The sequence below is a fragment of the Balaenoptera acutorostrata genome, chromosome 9 (assembly GCF_949987535.1).
Source record: "Balaenoptera acutorostrata chromosome 9, mBalAcu1.1, whole genome shotgun sequence".
Taxonomy (NCBI): Eukaryota; Metazoa; Chordata; class Mammalia; order Artiodactyla; family Balaenopteridae; genus Balaenoptera; species Balaenoptera acutorostrata.
In genome coordinates this window covers 9,604,482-9,624,990 of record NC_080072.1, presented here as the reverse complement: position 1 = coordinate 9,624,990, position 20,509 = coordinate 9,604,482, and the positions used below count along the sequence as shown (strand labels likewise).

General features: G+C 43.3%; 1 protein-coding gene across 1 annotated transcript; it reads left to right on the top strand.

The window, feature by feature from the left end:
• The first annotated feature begins 278 nt into the window (after positions 1 to 278).
• On the top strand, positions 279 to 20,509 carry ASRGL1 (asparaginase and isoaspartyl peptidase 1). Its single transcript, XM_007174414.2, has 7 exons — positions 279 to 437; positions 1,009 to 1,212; positions 9,689 to 9,831; positions 10,593 to 10,750; positions 18,789 to 18,907; positions 19,726 to 19,836; positions 20,239 to 20,509. The coding sequence occupies exons 2-7, from the start codon at positions 1,020 to 1,022 to the stop codon at positions 20,442 to 20,444; spliced, it is 930 nt and encodes a 309-aa protein (XP_007174476.2). The 5' UTR covers positions 279 to 437; positions 1,009 to 1,019; the 3' UTR covers positions 20,445 to 20,509.

The window sequence follows — 20,509 nt, the reverse complement described above, 5'->3', positions numbered from 1 at the left end:
ACTTCAGTGCGTGCCGCGGTGCTTTTCAATTTTCCATTACAAAACCGCGGCACATCACTTCTTGCATCTCGCCATCAACACCACCGCTCCGCCTCATGAGGAGGAGGAGTTCCCCGCAGCCCACTAGGAAGCTCGCGTGCACAGAGGGCCAGCATAGCCCCTGTCCTAGGAGCCGGGCAGCGAGAGTCGGATCCGCCGTGGCGAGGCCGGCAGAGGGGTTGCGCCGCGGCGGCGCGTTGAGGCTTTACGGTAATTCTCCGCGGCGCGCTGCCCCGCCCTCGTGCGCAGGCGCGGAGCCGTTGCCGGCAGAGAGGTTGCAGGCACAGCGGTTTCCAGAGCAGCTTCGACTGGAGAGACTGGGCTGTGCAGGTTCCGAGGCCGACCGGGCGGCTCGGCCAAGCCCGAAGCCCCGGCGTCCGCCTCCTGCGGCGTCCTCGGTAAGTCGACGGCCCTGCGGGAGTCGCCACCCGAGACCCGAAAGGCACTCTCCCCGGTGCCGGGGGCTGGAGGCGGGAGGGCACTGGCGAGATCCAGCCCTCAGGCCGCCCCTGGCCCCGCGGCGGGGGTGGGAGCCGGGAACAAGTCCCAGGGAAACCGAGGCCCGACGTGGGGCCGGGGAGGAAGGCTGGAGCTGCGACCCCAGATGCCATCCCGGCCGGGGGCCCAGCACGGGACAGGAACCGGGGTTCCCCGGGGAAACGGAAGCCCGATGTCAGTGGGCGAGGAGGGGGCGCGGGCTCTGGGGTGCAGAGCATCCCACCGCCCCCGCGAAGCCGGCAGGTGCTCCGGGCCGGGCGCGGGCGATCTGGGCTTTTCTTGCAAACTTCAAACCCAGCCGCTTCTGTCCTCAGTACTCCCTGGGTCTCAGGAATTTGCCTGAGGCTGTAAACTCTGAGGGTTTTCCCCTCCCTGCGTAGAAACTGGACCTTGTCCCCAACGGGAGACTTAAGCCCCGGGCGGTTTTCTTGGACCCGCTTGAAAGGACGCTTTCGTCTTCCTGATCCCTAGAATCCGTCGCCATGAACCCCGCCGTCGTCGTGGTCCACGGTGGCGGAGCCAGCAATATCTCCAAGGACCGCAAGGAGCGGGTGCGCCAGGGCATCGTCAAAGCCGCCACCGTGGGTTACAACATCCTCAAGGAGGGAGGGAGCGCAGTTGACGCTGTGGAAGGAGCCGTGACCGTCCTGGAAGATGATCCCGAGTTCAACGCAGGTAAACTTGCACTGCAACTGATAACTGATGCCAAACCGGGTTAAGCTTCTACCCCCAGATAAATAGAACCTCTCTAAAGTGTCAATGAATCTCTTCAGCTTTATGGTAAAATCTAATATGCTGAAAAGATTTAGTTTTTCTCTCTTCACCTGTTGACCAAGTTGCTCTAAAGAATTTTAAAATTCATTATTCCCCCTTTTTTCTTTAATCTGTTTTCTAGAATTCACATACCAAGAGGCTTTTTTTATTACATCTTTTTGTGGGGGAAGAGGGTAGACTACTGTTGGGTGGCAACCTTGGGAGCTTCAGGGTGTAATTTGAATCGGTTCCCCACACAGGGAGGGCAGGGAGAGACCACAGGAAAAGGCAGACCTCTCCAGATTGGTAGGTGGCAGGTTTAATAAGCCTGGGAACTTACACAAGAGGCTTGCCTTGCAGGATAAGTAGACCTCTGTCCATGCCCACCAGAATCTTAAAAGTTTACATAGTGGCCTTATCTGGGCTCAGTCACATATACCGTCCAGATAGTCTCAACACCACATCTCAAGGCTGTGTCCTGGGCAGCTTCTGGTGCAAGAAGACAAGCGGAGGGCACACTCCAAGGAAAGAGGAAGGGGTGAGGTGACACAGTGTGCCCTGAGCGGTCAATAACGGGTGGCTCGTTTGGCGGCTGTCTGGCTGCACTGGAGGCAGATGCCACGGCATCAGGCACATACAGAAGAAAACACGGGTTAAGACAATAATTCCCCAGATCACAGATACCTTTCTCCACTGAGAGCCTCGTGATTCAGACCATTGTTACTAAGTCCCCTAGGCTGGGAGCCAGCTCACTCAGAGCGTTCACTTGTGTCCTGTGATTTAATAAAGGCAACACATTAACAGAGCCATCGGGTATGAGCACACAACATCCTGTTTGGATAATGGCCTAGGTGCCTCTTTGCAAGGCAGTAATAATGGCCAAGGCCTTTCTGTTTTGGAGGAGAGCTTGTCTCATTCGAGACATTTCAGTGTGCAGGAAGAACAGGCTTTGTTGGCTGTCATGCAAGGCTTGGTGAGTGCATTTAGTAGGAGGCTCTGTGTGTGCTGTCATGTGCTCCAGGCCAATGGAGGGCTCAAAGACAGCAGCCAAAAGATCATTCCAGTGGGAAACAGAACATGCCCACCTGGCCTTGAGGAGAGGGAGGTCAGCAGCCTTAGGAATTTGACCTGGTTTTATATACCATACATGTTAGCCAGGGGAGGCAGTGCCGTCAGGCTTGAGGAGATGGACTGGTGGCAGGATACACGAGACCAGAACCCTCACCTTCTCCTCTTTTCCAGTGGTGCGCATTCCATTCCAGGTATAATGCATTTCAACAGGCCCAGCTTGCGGCAGGACAACAGGATCCCAGTGGAGATTGAGTAGTTCTCCCTCACCCATCCTGGTAGAGTGTCCCATTGCAAATTCCAGTAGATAATCTCCTTTCCCAGGTGTGATGCAGTTTGGTGTTCTCAGCACCATAGCACGTTGATCCGTGGTGAAAGTCAGGGCAACGGCTGTTTCCTGACATACCTTTTTTGGTATCGGTGCTTCCGTAGGGGTCCCCAGTCTGGGATATGGGGCAACAGCCCTACTCGTTGATCATTCAGATGTATGAAAGCCTTGGACAGTACTTTAGTACACCCAGCCACGGTGGCTTTATCTGTTAGTAATTTAAGGTACTGCTTTAATATTCCATTTTTCCTTTCTCTCAGCCCTGCTGCTTGTGGGTTATAGAGGAGATAGAACCTCCATTCAGTGCCGTGTTCTTTTGCCCAGTTTTGCATGTCACAATGCACAATCTTTGAAATGTGACCCCAGTCACTATCTATTTGATGAGGGCACCCCTACATGGTACTTAGCTTCTCTAATCCCCTAACAGTGGTGGCCTGGTTTGCATGGGGACAGGGGAAAGCTTGGGTTAAGCCAGATGTGGAGTCCACACAAACCAGGGAATGTCGGAACCCTCTCTCAGAGGGAGGAGGCCAGTATAATCAGTTTGCCAATCCCTTACCAGTTAGGAACTCTGGTGGGTGGCCTCAGACTCCTTTGGCAGTTGCCATGGGCATTGTTTAGAACACACAGACATGCTGTTATTGCATTAACCAAGTCACTGTATTTCAAGGGCAACCCGACATCTTTGGCAATATGCCACCCCACCCAAGCTCTGTGGTGGCCACTCTTTCCATGCATCCAATCTGCTGTATCTGCCGAAGGGTCAGTTGCTAGGGATTGAACCCAAGCTAGGGCATCCGCTTCCTGATTGCCAGGGGGTGTCAGTGCCTTACGAGCCAGGACATGGAAGACAGGGAGGATTGCCTCAGGCTCTTGCAGGCAAACCCAAATGTCGCCTCCACACATCCTGACCCCACAAAGGCCCACTCATTAATCATCCACCCTTCAGCTTCCTGTTGTCAGAGCCATAGGGTTAATCTCTTTGGAACAGCCCAGCTGTCAGTGCAAGGGGTTAAGGGCCAGGGACCAGGAGTAATCACCAGCCAAAGGGCTCTGGGTTCAGCCCGCCGGCTGCTGCAGTTCATCCTCCCGAGAGGCTCCGCCTGGAGCTCTGTGGACACCACTGCTAGGAGCTGTTGCTCTAGGGGAAGTATGTGGGGTTTCTGCCCCCCTCCAGAGCTGAGACCAAAATCCCAGGAGCACTCTCCCCTTCTGTTTTCTCTGCCACCGTGCCTGCCCTACACCTACCAGAGTCACAGACACATCTAACTCAAACGGTAGCCCTGCTTGGGAGACGCCCAGAGCTTTAATCTGCTCCACTAGTGCTTTTGCCTTCTCAAAGGCAGCTCCCTACTCTGATCCCCAGTCCCACACGTGCCCTTTCTTTACTGCATACCATACACTGTACCCATTTTCAGTTTTGAAAAATGTACATACATGTGTAACCACACTACAACCAAGATGTTAAAATTTCCATCACCCCCAAACATTCCTCCTGCCACTTTACAGTTAATCCCCCTTCCCAGCCCCAGCACCAGGCATCCACTGATCTGCTTATGTCATAAATTTGCATTCTCTAGAATTTCATATAAATGCAATCACAAAGAGTGTATTCTTTTGTGTTTGGCTTCTTTCACTCAAATCAGTCCTTTTTTAGAGTAATAATCATCATAACTACCATGAGTGTCTACTATGTACCAAACAGTGGTCTAAGAAACTTGCATGATTAACTCATTTAATCTGCACCATAGTCCTATGAGTTAGGTATAATTATTATTACGCTCATTTCTCAGATGAGAAAACTAAGACACAAAAAGTTTAAGTAACTTGCTGGAAGACACTCATTTCCTCTTTATTTTGAAGTAGAAAACCTAAGATCTAGGGATTAAAACACTTCTAGGGAATTACACCACCTACCTGACATCTGTCAGAGAAAAGAATTTCAGGAAGTCTTAACCAATTAGTCATCAGATATTTAGTAATTGTTCTGTCCCCTTGCCTCTGTTCTGTGCTCTTTAACACTTACACAAAATTTGGCTTCATTACATAGGCATTATCGATTAAATCCTTGGCAGTTGGTGATTGATTCAATCTCCAGTCCTCCCCTCCCCAGAAATCAGGGAGTGGGACTAAAAGTTCCAGCCCTTTAATCCTGGTTGGTTCCGCTGGCAACCAGCCCCCCACCTTTAGAGGGTTTTCAAAAGTTACCTCATTAACATAAATTTGGTTTTGGTTGAAAACGGCTTGTTATGAATAACAGGACACCCAGTTCACCTGTATGGATCTGAAGTGGTTTCAGGAACTGAGGGCAAAAGACCAAATATTATAACAAAAGATGCTCCCATTGTTCTAATCCCTTAGGAAATTCCAAGGGGGTTGGCAGCTGTGAACCAGGTACTTGGGCGAAGACCAAAATATGTATTTATGATAAATCAAAGTATCACACCTCCTTTGTCAAAGATCAGTTTATATATTTATGTGGATCTGTTTTGGACTTTCTGTTCTGTTCCATTGATCTATTTGTTAAATTCTTGCACCAACACCACACTGTCTTGCTTACTGTAACTTCTAGTAATGTCAGCTGCAAATAGAGACCATTTTATTTCTTCTTTTCCAAACTTTATGCCTTTTCTTTCTTTTCTAGCATTGGCTGGGCCATCCAATATTATGTTGAATAGGAGTCGTTAGAGCAAAAATTCTTGCATTTTTCCCAGTCTTAGGGGGAAGGCACTGTCTTTCACCGTTAAGTATGATGTTGGTGGTAGGGTTTTATAGGTGCCCTTTACCAGGTTGAGAAGTTCCCGTATTCTTAGTTTTTTGAGATTTTTAATCATCTGTGGTTGTTGAATTTTATCAAATCCTTTTGCTGAATCTATTGAGATGACCATGTGGTTTTTCTTTTGTCTGTTGATATGGTGAATATTGATTGATTGATTTTTGAATTTTGAACCAGGTTTTCTTCTCTGGGATTAACACCACTTTGTTGTGACATGTTATTTTTTACATATGTAAATGCTGTGTTTGATTCGATGGTGTTTTCTTGAGGATTTTGCATCAATGTTCATGAGAGATACTGATCTATAGTTTTATTTTCTTATAACATCTGTCTGGTTTTGAAATGTAGGTGATGCTGGCTTCATATGATGAATTGGAAAGTGTTCCCTCCTCTTCTGTTTTTCTCGAAGTTTGTATAAGGTTGCTATTATTTCTTGGTAAATATTTGGTAGATTGGTTTTATGTTTGTTTTGATGGAAAGTTTTTAAGAAATCAAATTCTTTAATAGGCATGGCACTATTCAGGTTATCTATTTCTTCTTTGAGTGAGTTTTGTCAGTTGTCCTTCAAGAAATGTTTCTATTTGGTTTAAGTGGCTGAATTTGCAACATTTCTGTGTTATGCTTTTGATGTCTGTATGGTCTGTAGAGAGGTCCCCTCTTTCATTCCTGATGTTTGTAATTTGTGTCTTTTTTTTCTTTGTCAGTCTAGATTTTATCAAGTTTATTGTTCTTTTCAAAGAACTAGTTTTAGTTTCAGGGGGCGGATTTGGTGAATTTTTCTGTTTTTTTCTTTTCTTATTTATTTATTTGTTTGTTTGCGGCTGCATTGGGTCTTTGTTGCTGCACAGGCTTTCTCTAGTTGCCGCAAGCAGGGGCTACTCTTCGTTGCGGTACGCAGGCTTTTCATTGCGGTAGCTTCTCTTGTTGCAGAGCATGGGCTCTAGGCGCTTGGGCTTCAGTAGTTGCAGCACACAGGCTCAGTAGTTGTGGTACACGGGCTTAGTTGCTCCATGGTATGTGGGATCTTCCTGGACCAGGGATCGAACCCATGTCCCCTGCATTGGCAGGCGGATTCTTAACCACTGTGCCACCAGGGAAGTCCCATTTTCTGTTTTTTCTTTTGCTCTTTTTCTGTTCTGAATTTCATTGATTTATCTTTATTGTTTCCTTTACTCATTCAGCTTGCTTTGGGAATAATTTACTGTTCTTTTCCTGTTAGATCATTAATTTGAGACTATTCTTTTCTAATACAAGCATTTAATGTTTAAAATTTTACTCTAGCACTGCTTTGATTTTTACGTGTTTTTACAGGTTGTCTTAATTTTCATTCTGTTCAAAATGTGTTCTAATTTTCCTTGTGACTTCCTCACTGAATCATGGGTTATTTAGAAATGTGATGCTTAATTTCCAAATATTTGTGGATTTTCTAAATATCTCTGTTACTGATTTTTAGTTTAATTCTGTTATGATCAGAGGACATACTTTGTGTGATTTGCATTCTTTTAAACTTCATAAGGTTTGGTTTTTGGCTCAGAATGTGTTCTACCTTGCCCATTTTCACTTGAAAAGAATATGTACGCTGCCGTTGTTGGATGGAAAGATCTATAAATCTCAATAAGGTCAAGTTCATTGGTAATGTCCATACCTTCTGTATCTTGATTGTCCATTTCTAGTGATTAATGAGAGAGGAGTATTGAAGTCTTTAATTGTAACTGGATTCGTCTATCTCTCCTTTGAGTTCTGTCAGTGTTTGCTTCATGTATTTCAAAACTGTTGTTTAGCATATAGATTGTTGTCTTCTTGGTGAACTGACCCCTATATCATTACTTAATGTCCTTATTATTATTTAATGTTCCTTATTGTGAAGTGTACTTTGCCTCCAGTTTTCATTTGATTCATTTTGGCATGGTATAATTTGTCCATTTTTACTTTTAACCTATTTGCATCTTTATATTTAAAGTGGATTTTTTTTATTGGCAGCATGTAATTGTATCCTATCCTTTTGTACAATTTGACAATCTCTGCTTTTTTTTAAGATTTATGTATTTTTTATTTATTTATTTTGTTATTTATTTTTGGCTGTGTCGGGTCTTAGTTGAGGCATGCAGGATCTTTCGTTGCAGCGTGCGGGCTCGTCGTTGTGTTGCACAGGCTTCTCTCTAGTTGTGGCGTGTGGGTTTTCTCTTCTCTAGTTGTGGTGTGGGTTCCAGAGCTTGTGGGCTCTGTAGGTGGTGGCACATGGGCTCTAGTTGAGGCGCATGCGAGCTCAGTAGTCGTGGCACGTGGGCTTAATTGCCCTGCGGCATGTGGGATCTTAGTTCCCTGACCAGGGATTGAACCGCGTCCCCTGCATTGTAAGGCGGATTCTTTACCACTGGACCACCAGGGAAGTCCCGACAATCTCTGCTTTTTTATTGGGGTGTTTAGACCGTTTACATTTAATGTGATCATTGATATGGTTAGGCATAAATTTGTCATCTTGCTGTTTGTTTTCTATTTGTCCAATCTATTCATTGTTCCCTGTTTCCTCTTTTTCAGCTTTTTTCTGCCTTCTTTTGGAATAATTGAATGTTCATAATTCCATGTTATCTCCTTTGTTGGCCTAGTAGCTCAACTTCTTTTTTTAAAGGTTGTTTTAAGGTTTATAGTATATATCTCTCACTTGTCACAGTCTACCTTAAGTAATATCACACTTCATGCATAATATAAGAACCTTATACAGCATACACCTGTTTCCCCTTTCCTAGCCTTTGTGCTACTGTTTTCATATATTTTACTTATGTGTATAAGTTGCCTAATGCATTGTTATTATTTTTCCTTTAAACAGTTATATTTTAAAGATATTGTAAAAATAAAGGGAAAATATATTTCTATTTATCCACATATTAGCCATGCTATCATTTTCCTTCTGCCTGAAAGACTTCCTTTAACATTTCTTATATTGCACATCTGCTATTGATGACTTTTTTTTAACTTTTGTTATGTCTATAAATGTCTTTGTTTTGGGTTTTTGAAAGATGCTTTCACTGGGTGTAGAATTCCAACTTGACAGTTTTTTTTTTCCTTTGAGGGCTTCAAAGATCTTGCTCCTCTGTCTTCTGGTTTGCATTGTTTCTGACAAGAAATATGCTATCGTTTTTCTTTTTTCCTCTGTACCTAATGTATCTTTCTCTGGCTGCTTTTAAGATTTTCTCTTTCTCATTAGCATTAAGCTGTTTGATCATGATGTGCCTGAGTGTAGTTTTGTTCATGTTTCTTTTCCTTGGAGTTTGTTGCGCTTTTCGGATCTGTGAATTTATAGTATTCACCAAATTTGAAAATTCATCATTTCCTTAAATATTTTTTTTGTCCCTCTATCTCACCTCTCCTTTTGGGGACTCCAATTACACATATACTGGGCTGCTTGAAACTGTCCCTGAGCTCAGTGATAAACTCTGTTCAATTTTTTTTCAGACTTTTTGTTTGCTGTGTCTTCAAGTTCATTCATCTTTTTTGCAGTGTCTAATTTGGTGTTAATCCTATCCAGTGTATTTTTCATTTCAGACTTCTTTTTTTGTCTCTAGAAGTTCTCTCTGGGTCCTTTTCATATTTTCTTCCATGTTCTGGTACATATGACAGCCGTTTTAACATTTGTGTCTAATAATTCTATCATTTATGTCATTTCTGAGTCTGTTGCTATTAATTGATTTTTTTGTTGTTGTTCCTCCTCATTATGGGTCATATTTTCCTGTTTCTTTGTGAGCCTGGTAATTTCTTATTAGGTACCAAACACTTGTTAGTTGCTGGATATTTTTATACTCCTTTAAATATTCTTGAGCTTTGTTCTTATCCCTTTGTTCTTATCCCTCTGAGGAAACTGAGTCACATAGAGTTTAAGAATAGCTAGGCTTACAGGTATTATCTAGGCAGAGAAAGTTGGAGAAAAGTTGCTAGTGGTAAAGAGAACAGAGTAATGAGAGCTAATGGTACATTCAGGGAAACCTAATATTTCAGTAAAATGTTGCCAAGGAGAAGAGGTGAAGCTGGAAAGTAAGTCAGAGGCCAGATGAGGAAGGGCTTCATACCGTTTATTTTGTAGGTCATGGGGTATCAAGTCAGATTTGTGTTTTTGAAAACGTTCCTTTGACAATGGAGTAGAGGATGAATTAAAGTAGGCAGCTTAGGGGAAACTCTGAAGCCATTTCTAAATTCTTAATTCTTGCTTTTCGGCTTCTTTTTGATTTTAGGTTGTGGATCTGTCTTGAACGAAAATGGTGAAGTTGAAATGGATGCAAGTATCATGAATGGGAAAGATCTGTCTGCAGGAGCGGTGTCTGCAGTCCGCTGTGTCGCAAATCCCATTAAAATTGCGCGGCTTGTTATGGAAAAGGTATGTGGGACTAAAGCACCCTTTTCCTAAGGAATTGTCACTGCTGCACTTCAGTGACTAAAAGGGTTCTGACTTGTAGGGAAATACTTGAGATCACTGTTCTCCTGAAATTGTATGAAAGAACAAAAACAGTGTTATTTAAGTTTCTCAAGGAAACCAAGATTCTGACTCTGTTGATGATGTAATTTGACTCATGATCACTTAACCAGTGATTACATTTCACATTATCTTCATGTTTTCATGTTATCTTCCTGTATTTTCTTCAGCCTGCTCTCAACACATGTAACACAACACATACACACTGAACAGACCAACTGTTTAAATAACATGTATGGGGGAATTCCCTGGTGGTCCAGTGGTTAGGACTCCACGCTTCCACTGCAGGGGGCCCAGGTTTGATCCCTGGTTGGGAAACTAAGATCCTGCAAGCTGTGCGGTGCAGCAAATAAATATATACCTGCATACATACATACGTAGATAAATAAATAGCATGTATGAAATAAAAATGGATTAAATTCTCTAAATTTAAGATCATATGTAAGTTGAATTCCTAGTAATAGTCCATCATCTGGGTTTTTCTGAAAATACAAAAACTCGGAGAGCTAGGCTTTTTTCAACATTCAGAAAAGCAAGCCAGTGGAATTTGCATTTTTGAGGCTTAGTACCCAGAGAGAATAATTATTTCCACACAGTAGGAACAGTTGAAAAGATTTTCACTTTTTCACAAAACTAACTATTTTCCCATTTCTTTCTGGCTCAAGACACCTCATTGCTTTCTGACTGACCAAGGTGCAGCAAAATTTGCAGCAGCCAATGGGATTCCAACAATTCCTGGAGAACAGCTGGTAACAGAAAGAAACAAAAAACGTCTAGAAAACGAAAAGCATGAGAAAGGTGCTCAGAAATCAGACTATCAAAAGTAAGTATCATCTGTGGCTGACATTTCTGTGAGTTATTCAAATGTGAAAGTTTGACTCATGTCTGGTTATCCACGTTTCTTAAATAAGTCAAATATCACTTGGTAGTTCCAGTTTTTGTACAAAATAGTTCACACTAAGTAATGGAAAAACTGCTCTTTTGATTCTGAAATTTAACCTCATTTATTATTCCTATGAATAGTAACTCAAATTCAGCTAAGAGTTCCTTCTCCAACATGATTTAATAGATGAATGTCGTGTGTTAAGGTATTAATTACCTGCATACTTCTTGATCAGTTTGTTATCTTCAGTACACTGCACAGGTTCTCTGTGGTGTAGGCCACCCTATGAACTTACTTAGGCGCCCTTTCACAGGGCAGAGAAATCAGTACAGCCCTTATAAGTGAATTAATCATGTGTTCTGAATTATGGTTTTCTGTGTTACCAATTCAAAAATACCAAATAAAAGAACCTTAATTTAAAGCAAAATTTGAAAAATAAAATTTGAATGTGGCCTGGAGGTTTATAATGGAATATAATCTATTAACTCCACATACCCTTTTAGATTTGTAATGTTTAACCAGAGGTATACTTTAATATCACTTAGGGAGCTTTTTCAAAATCTACATGTCTGAGCCCCTTCCCTAAAGAATCTAATTTAGGGACTTCCCTCGTGGTCCAGCGGTTAAGACTCCGGGCTTCCACTGCAGGGGGCGTGGGTTCGATCCCTGGTTGAGGAACTAAGATCCCGCGTGGCCTAAAAAAAAAATCTAATTGAGTAGAGCTGAGGTGGAGAGGCCAGGCAAGTCCATTAAAAAAAAGTTCCCCAGGTAATTCTAGTGTGTCCCCAGGTTAGGAATCTGTTTTACAAGATTGGCCATATGTTGGTAGCTGTTGATAATCTTTACTGAGTGTGCTATTGTGTCTATAGGCTAAAGTCACAGGAATGGGTTTGCTTTATCAGTGGTTCATGTACATTTTAATAGATGTTGCCACATTGCTTTCCAAAAATTCTGCAACAACACACGTCTCCACCAGCCAGTACTGCTCTTCGATATAAGCAAGAGGGGCTCCTGCCCTGGGCCCTGCACTTTAGAGGACCCTCATATCACAGTTACACAAAACAGTTGGTTTATTGCAGATCCATGGGGCATCTCTGTCACTCAGCAGTGACACAGCATTACCCACAGCCCTCATCATCCGCTCTTGTGACTAATATCATTCAGCCCCCAGGGAAGTGCTTCTCTGCATCTCTTGCTCTATGTCTTGGAAGTAAAGACCACCTGAGTCAAAAGGTTTGTGGAATATGCCACTGCTGACATCAGAAATAGACCCTGTTTTGGAGTGTGGGGAAGACTTGAACAGCAGAAGGACTTAGGTAAGAGAAAAATACAATAATTTGTCAAACAAATTCTTGCATAATGAAGTGTTGTTTCACAGTAGTGCGCAGTGTCCTTTCTCTTTCTGCATGTTTCAGTTTGTGGTTCTGGAGTTATTCATGAATTAGTACCGTATCTGCAAGACTTGCACGTGAGGGCTGATTCCTGTTACTCCTAAATTTGTAGATATGTAGGTCTAGACCAGCACTGTCCAAAAGAAATATGAGAGCCATATATGTAATTTAACATTTTCTAGTAGCCACATTTAAAAAAAGTAAAAAGAAACGAGTGAAATTAATAATATATTTAACCCAATATACCCCAGATATTATCATTTCAGCATGTAATCAATGTAAGAATTTATTTATGAGATATTTCACATCCTTTCATGCTAGATCTTCCAAATCTGCTGTGTATTTTACACTGGCAGCGTGTCTCACTGTAGACTGCCTGCATTTGCAGTGTTCAGTAGCCACGTGCAGACAGTGGCTGCTGTATTGGACATCCCAGGTCTAGACAGAACCTGCATGAGGAACCAATTCTTTATGTTGGCAACTAAATGGACACAGAATATTAGACTTACGAATGGTTTTATTCTTATAAAAATACTTAAGATTGAGTTAAATTTTTTTTAATGTTGAAATTTTTAACTTTTAAGTAATTTTTATTTAAAATGTTATATTCATTAATTATAGTTGATGTTTAGACTTTAATATTAATAATTTTGTAAATTTTAGGAAAAAACTAACTTTTGAAATTATATCTGCAAATTACTTTTATTCTTTTTTGGGGGATTTACCCTTAATTTTGATGAAAATATATTCTAATTTTGTACACTCTCAGGATAGTTACATTTCACTTTCTAATTCCTAGATTACTGAAAATGTGCACAAGTCAAGATTTTGATAGACAAAGAATACTAAAGTGGAATTCACAAAAGAAAAAAGGAAAAAAGAAAGTAAAAAATCTTCAAAGAAACAGTCTGCTTTAAATGTAAGCACTCTTAGACTTCCCTGGTGGCTCCGTGGTTAAGAATCCGCCTGCCAATGCAGGGGACACATGTTCGATCCCTGGTCCGGGAAGATCCCACATGCTGCAGAGCAGCTAAGCCCATGCACCACAACTACTGAGCCTGCGCTCTAGAGCCCGCGAGCCACACCTACTGAGCCTGCACACCACAACTACCAAAGCCCATGCGCCTAGAGCCTGTGCTCCAGACCGAGAGAAGCCACCACAATGAGAAGCCTGCGCACCGAAATGAAGAGAAGCCCCGCTCGCCACAACTAGAGAAAGCCCATGAGCAGCAACAAAGACCCAGTGCAGCCAAAAAATAAATAAATGAATAAAAATTAGAGAAAAAAAAAAGTAAGCAGTCTTCTTCCAGGATGACCCACATAAAATTCACAAAAAGAACATTACAGATTCTTTGTTCAATGAAGATTTAATTACTTATCAAAACAATGAAAATTAGTAGGAATAGTATTCTCACCAAATCCACAACTTGAACAATTCAGATGAAATTCCAACAACTTCATGTTCTTTACTAAAAGAAGATTTAATTGCTAATCATAAAGCAATTTGTTGTAATCATACACCAAAAAAGGACACGTGCAATTATTAGAAGCGCTGGGAAAAGGCTGAATAAACAATAGACAGTTGATAACCAGAAAAGACAAAGATCGAAAACATAGATGTAATGTTCTTGAAAGAATAATAATATTTGGACAAGTGTAATGGTACTTTTCATGACCCCATCAGCACAATGTTTACAGAAAACAATGGGAAATTTCTAGGGTTAATAAAAATTATTTCAAGTTTTGATAAAATGCCAAAACGTAATTAGGAAAAAAACCTAATGATAGGGCTTACCTGGTGGTGCAGTGGTTAACAATCCGCCTGCCAATGCAGTGAACACGGGTTCGAGCCCTGGTCCAGGAAGATCCCACATGCCATGGAGCAACTAAGCCCGTGCGCCACAACTACTGAGCCTGCGCTCTAGATCCCACGAGCCACAACTACGGAGCCTGCGAGCCACAACTACTGAAGCCCACGCACCTAGAGCCCATGCTCCGCAACAAGAGAAGCCACCACAATGAGAAGCCCACACGCTGCAATGAAGAGTAGCCCCCGCTCGCCACAACCAGAGAAAGCCCACGCACAGCGATGAAGACCCAACGCAGCCAAAAATAAATAAATAAATACATACGTTTATTAAAAAAAAAAAAAACCTAATGATAAGTATCTAGGAGAGAGAATTCAAATAGGTTAGTTTAATGGGTAATAAAGCAAGACATGAAATCATATATGAAGTTTAAAAAACGAAGTTCAACTAGAGTGTACCATGATCAGAAAACATGTTGAAAACTAACATTTAAAAGGGAAGCCAAAAAAAAAAAAAAAAAGGGAAGCCTGTGATAATGGAGCTAACATGGTAGGTAAATAAAAGGTATGTAAGCACGAACTTTGGCCAAGAGTCCAGAAGTATTGTGTGTGACACAGCCAGTTCACTGTGAATTTGTTTCTAGGAGACATGCCCTCAGCTGCACCAATACTGACCATGCTGTGAGACAGTAGAGGGTCCACTGCAAGATACTCTAGATGTGGCCGAAGGTGGAACGGCTTAATTAGACTCACATCTGACCTTATAACAGACCTCAGAGACGTGGCGGGAATTCCAACTAAATGCTGTTGAAGTAATGAAATCGAATTTAGATAAGAAAAGTTCAGCAAAATTCGCAGAAGTTCCTTAAAGAACAAATCACGGACTTTGACAGAAAGTGAAATTAATTTTGAATTTGCACTATCTACAGTTACTTAGTCTGAACTATTCCTCTCCATTGATAAGCTTAACAGAAGGTTTAAAAAAAAATCTAAGTTTGGCTATTACATTTTTTAAAGGATTAAAAATGTTTTTTTTTTAATTTAGAGAAACAAAGCCAAAAGTGCACAGGAAATATGCAAGAAAAATGACATCCGCAGAAAATATAAGGAAATTGAAACAAAGGAAACAAAAATATTTGCCTAGCTTGAAGGAGAAGATTCATGTACAGCTGATCCTGAAACCAGTTTCTTTAGAGGCTGTTTTTCTGTTCATTATAAATCGAAGTATAAGTATCATTTGTAGAGAGATTTGAACAAAATCGAGCAACATACTGCTATTTTCAATTTTCTTTATAATATACCAGCAATGAAATTTGAAAGAAGAATTTAAGATACTCTGCATTGATTTAAACACTGCTTAAGAGATGACAAAAATGACTACAGTAAGTGACTGTGATTTAAATGATCGAATTAAAATATTTAGTAAAATCTTCTGTGATAACAATTTATCAAATGTAACCCCATGTAGCATTTGAGTGTGGTAATGTAAAAATCAGGATTCATTTCCAAATCTAAGTATTGCTTTAAGAGTTTTATATATAGTTCCAATGCTACTGCCTCGGCAGAGTGAAGCTTCTCCAAGTTAAAATTAATTAAAAACTTACTAAGAACTACATCGCTCAGGAAAAGTTGTGTTATTTGTCACTTTGTCAGTAGAATGCATGTTACATGGAAATGTTGATCATAAGAGCATGATCAATGCCCCTTGAGATGAAGGCAAGGAAAATTAATTTTATGGAATAAATACATGATAATTTATGATTGTATATGTGTCTGTGTGGGGTTTTTTCCCCCACTCATCCAGCCATCACCAGCTGATCAACAAAGGATACAAATGTGCATGGTAATAATTAAATTGTCGTCATTGGTAGTTTGTCAGCTTTCAGTCAAATGAAAACCATAGATTTACAGTATTTCTCAAGATACATTTATCACGGTAAGAGGATAGAACATCTTTATTATTTCTAAATATTACATGTGTGTGAGCCTCCATTTGCCTTTGTATTTTTGCCTCAACCCCTTCCTTGTACGTGTTGGGGGGCTGCCACCAGCAGTGACAGAGTAGCTCTTTCCTTATGTGGCAGGAGGGGCTCGCGTCACTGCCGTAGCTCCTCCCTGACAACCGCCAGCTTGGATACTTTGCATTTGTTTGTGGGTCATTCTTTTCCGGGAATTTGCCTATTTTTGTCCTGTGATCATTTTTTCTCTTTAGTTGATTTGTCCTCTTCTTATCAACTTAAGGCTATCTTCTCTGTTAAAAAAAAAAATCCCAAATCTGTTGTTTTTATTTGCTTTTACTTTGCTTATGCTATTTTTGCCATTTGAACGTTTTTTGTGATCAGTAGTACTCTCCCTCTTCTTGTGTAGTTTGTAAGACCAGGAACTTAGGAGCCATCCCCCCCCTGAGACATACAGCTGCCTAGATTTCCTTGAAGAATTTTGTGTTTTATATTTAGGTCCTTAGCTATCTGGGTTGGCTTTTGTGAGTGATAGGAGATAGGGTTCCCGTTTCCTTCTAATAGAATGCCAGCTTTCTCTTTCTAGTCCTTTGAATGCCAGGCTACATCTAGCTGCAGTTTAGCCTCTCCATGTGATTACCTAACAGATACCTCAAGCTTCTGTCCAAAACTAAACTTGTTATTTCCCTACCCAACCCCACTCCACACACACCACAAAGCAAAAAACCTCTCCCAGTCTTCTACCTTTCAATAAATGTTTCTTGCATCCTTTCAGTTTCTGCCTTAGATTTCTCTCTCTCACATCCGGTCCACCTGCAAATTCTGTCAGCTCTGCCTTCAAAATGTCCCAGGTCCAGCCTCCTTCCCACCCTCTCCTCTGGAAACACCCCGACACAAACCACTGCCTCTCAAGCCTCCTAAGGGGTCTCTGTTTCCTCTCTCATCTCCCTCGGTCCACACACAATAGCCAGAACAGTTCTCCTAAGATGACCCTTTGTAGAAGTATAGCACACATTCCGGGTGCATAGATCATATGTGGAGCCCTGGATGAGCTTTCACAGGGTGGACACACCTGTAATCAGCACACAGCCCGACACACCCCCCTCCGTCACCGCCCTCCCCGCAAGGAAACCGCCTGCCCGGCTTCCAGCACCGTGGGCTAGTGGTGCCTGTTTTTGAACTTAGTCTGAGTGGGATTGTGTAGTACGAGCTTTTTTGGGTGCCTCTTCTTACGTTTCTGAGATCCATCTGTCGTGTGTAGCAGAGCCCACCTTCACGGAAGCATAGTGTGTCACAGGTTATTTACTTGGGCGGACGTTTGTGTCATTTGCAGTTTGCTGTTACTACAAGTAGTGCTGCTGTGAACATTCTGTACACTTTCATGGTGAACTTACCTCCACGTTTCTGTTGGACAGAAATGTGGGGATAAAATGGCTGAGTCGGCTTTAGGAGACCCTGTGGGTGGCCTCCCAAAGTGGCCATGCCGGTCCACATGCCCGGCAGCAGTGAGTGAGGGTCGCGGTCCCCGCACCTCTATGCCCATACTTGATACCGTGTCTGTTTCATGTTAGCCGTGCCGGTGATGGGCATGGTGGTAAGAATGGTTATTTTTAAAACTTAACTCATCTCGTGACACTTCTCGATTCAAACTCTCCAGCGTCTTCCCACCTCACTCAGACTAAACGCCCTTCCAATGGCCTGTAAGTAGGATGACCATGTGATTCAGTATTCAAACTGGAACTTAGTTTTGAGAGTGAAAGGGGCACTATTAATTAAGCCGGGACAACAGGCATAAGTCAGGACGGTCCTGGGAAACCAGGATGTACAGTCACCCCACTTGTCAAAGCCTCGTGGTCTGCCTGCTGGCCGTCCTCTGACCCTGCTGCACGCTCTCCCTGGCTTTATTCTCTCCAACCACAGTGGCCTCCTTGAAGTTCCTTGAACTTGGCAAGCATGTCCTGCTTCAGGAATGTTCTTCCCCAGCAATCAGCATGCTCACCCTCACTCCTTCAGAGAGGCCCTTAGGAAGCAGCACCTCTCCACCATCACGTGTCCCACGTGCTGCTGTAGGCTATAGTTTATTGCTGTTCAGTAAAGCCTGACATTCTTTATTGCCCTGTCACCCTGTGCCCCAAATGCAAGCTCCGTGGGAGAAGGTACTTTGTCCATTTAGTTTTCTGCTGTGTCCCAGCATTTAGAACAGTGACTGAAATATAGTTAACTGTAGAATCGGGGTGGTGGGTATACGGCTGTTAGCGTACAATTGCTTCAGCTTTTTTTACTTGCAAATTTATAATAAAATGTTAGAGAAAAAGTCAACTTATTTCGTCTTCATAGCAAGCCCCATGAAACAGGCAAAGGGGTGTGCAGACAGGCGGCAGCAGCGTCGCCTGGGTGGTTGTCAGAAGTACACGATGTTGGGTCCCATCCTGTACCTGCCAACTCGGGGTCTCAGGATGGGGGTGCTGAGGATCCAAGGGGTGCTGGTGCACACGGAAGTTTGAGATGCACTCAATTCTCTGTATCCCCATTTTATAGATGGGAAAAATGAGACACGATAAAACTTAACTCAATCACCCAGCTAGAAAATGGTGGTGCTGGGGTTGGATGGACCTTTAGAGCTGAGGGCTAAAGGTATGTCCAGCAGTCTAACTGACATGTAGAACGTAAAGCAAACAGGCTTTCTTTGCCGTTTCCATGAGTGGGGAATGCTGGAATCAAAGTGTGGCCCATGTGCCATTAACATAGAAGTGTATTAAGCTACCCTGGCACCTGTGGGAGTGTCTCTCATCTTCAGCCACTCTCTGTTGGTTTTTTGGCAGAAACTTGGGGACTGTGGGTGCCGTTGCCGTGGACTGCCGAGGAAATGTGGCTTACGCGACCTCGACGGGGGGCATCGTCAACAAGATGCAGGGCCGCGTCGGGGACACGCCGTGTATAGGTGGGCTGGACGGATGAGCACTATCCCTGCCCCTGCCCTCCCCCGTCCTCTCGTCCTCGTTCTCTGGTCTTCGCCTCACCCCCACGCCCACTTCCTTCTTCCTTCATTTCCTCCTCCTCCTGGTGGCAGCTTTAGAATTTCTGGGAGTGGCGGTGGGTTGGAGGGGGTTGCCCAGGGCACATGGAGAAGGTGACGTGTCCAGCAGGCACCTGTTTCCTAGATGCTGTGTTTTGGGGAGGGGGCGTGGAGGACTTGGGAGGGAGGTGGAGTTGGGGTGCTGAGGTCGCCGCAGCACCCCCGGTGCCTCTGTCTTCTCTCTAATCCGTTTCAGGATCTGCAGACTATTCCCAAAGGGTTAAGTACACGAAAACTTTTCCCAGGCATGGGCTCAAATGAGCAAACTAAGAAAGCTGAGAATTTAAGTTTGCAGTTATTAGATCTGAGCAGCATGAGAGCGACACACCACCTCTACGAGATATTGCACATCAAAGTGTTCTTCGCATTAACCTCGGAGCACATTATCTTAATTCCCAGGAGTCGGGGGTGGGGGGGGGGGGGCGGGTGGGGTGTATATGTTTTACCCTGCGCGCTGGGTGGATGTGCTGGGGGTAGAGGAGGGGCTGCCCTGGTGTCGCTGCCCTGGGAAGGCTAGGCCTGCTTCCCCGACGTGCCCTCCATCCCCATCTCAGGGTGTTATTCACGTGGCGCTCACTAGTGCACCTTGGCGTTTAATATTTATGTAGCGTTAGACTTGTAATATGTGTTTGAATTTCTTGACGGTTGCCGCTCAGTTAGAAACAATTCCCTTCCATGAGCAGGATCTGGAGGTTATGCTGACAATGATATTGGAGCCATTTCAACAACAGGGCATGGAGAGAGCATCCTGAAGGTGAATCTGGCCAGACTCACTCTCTTCCACATGGAACAGGGTACGTGGAACAAGGTCGTGCCGTCTGACTATGAGGAGATAGGAGCTGTCTATAAATAGACGGAGGAGGTTGGGAAACCCTTTCTTGTTTGCTGCAGACGTTGCTTTCAGGTTAACCCCCCTTCTGTTAGGGTCAGGAAAGAAGAGCATTTGGAATACTGGTTGCCTTCTGCCTCTTGGGGGCGGTAGAGAGAGACTCTGAGCCTGCGAGTGGGAGAAAAGGCAGCTTCATCCAGTGCCAGGAGGGCCGTGTAGGGTGAGAGTCCTTGTTTGAGACACTGAAATAGAAATCACTTAGTAAGAATCTTTGTTAACACGCTTTGGTTTTTCATACTGTAAATAATTTTCCCATCAGATTCCTTTCAGTAACTTGTGTTGTTTCTCAACCTCTCATTGTTTTCAGGAAAGACGTTAGAGGAGGCCGCTGACGCGTCGTTGGGTTATATGAAGTCAAAGGTCAAAGGTGTAGGTGGTGTCATCTTGGTCAACAAAGCAGGAGACTGGGCGGTGAAGTGGACCTCCACATCCATGCCCTGGGGGGCCGCAAAGGACGGCAAGCTGTACTCTGGAATTGATCTTGGCGACACCAGCATCACTGACCTGCCCTAAGCCCCCGGAAGCTGTATTCTAGAAGCTAAGACTTAGCTTAATCAATTAGATCTAGAAATGGAAAA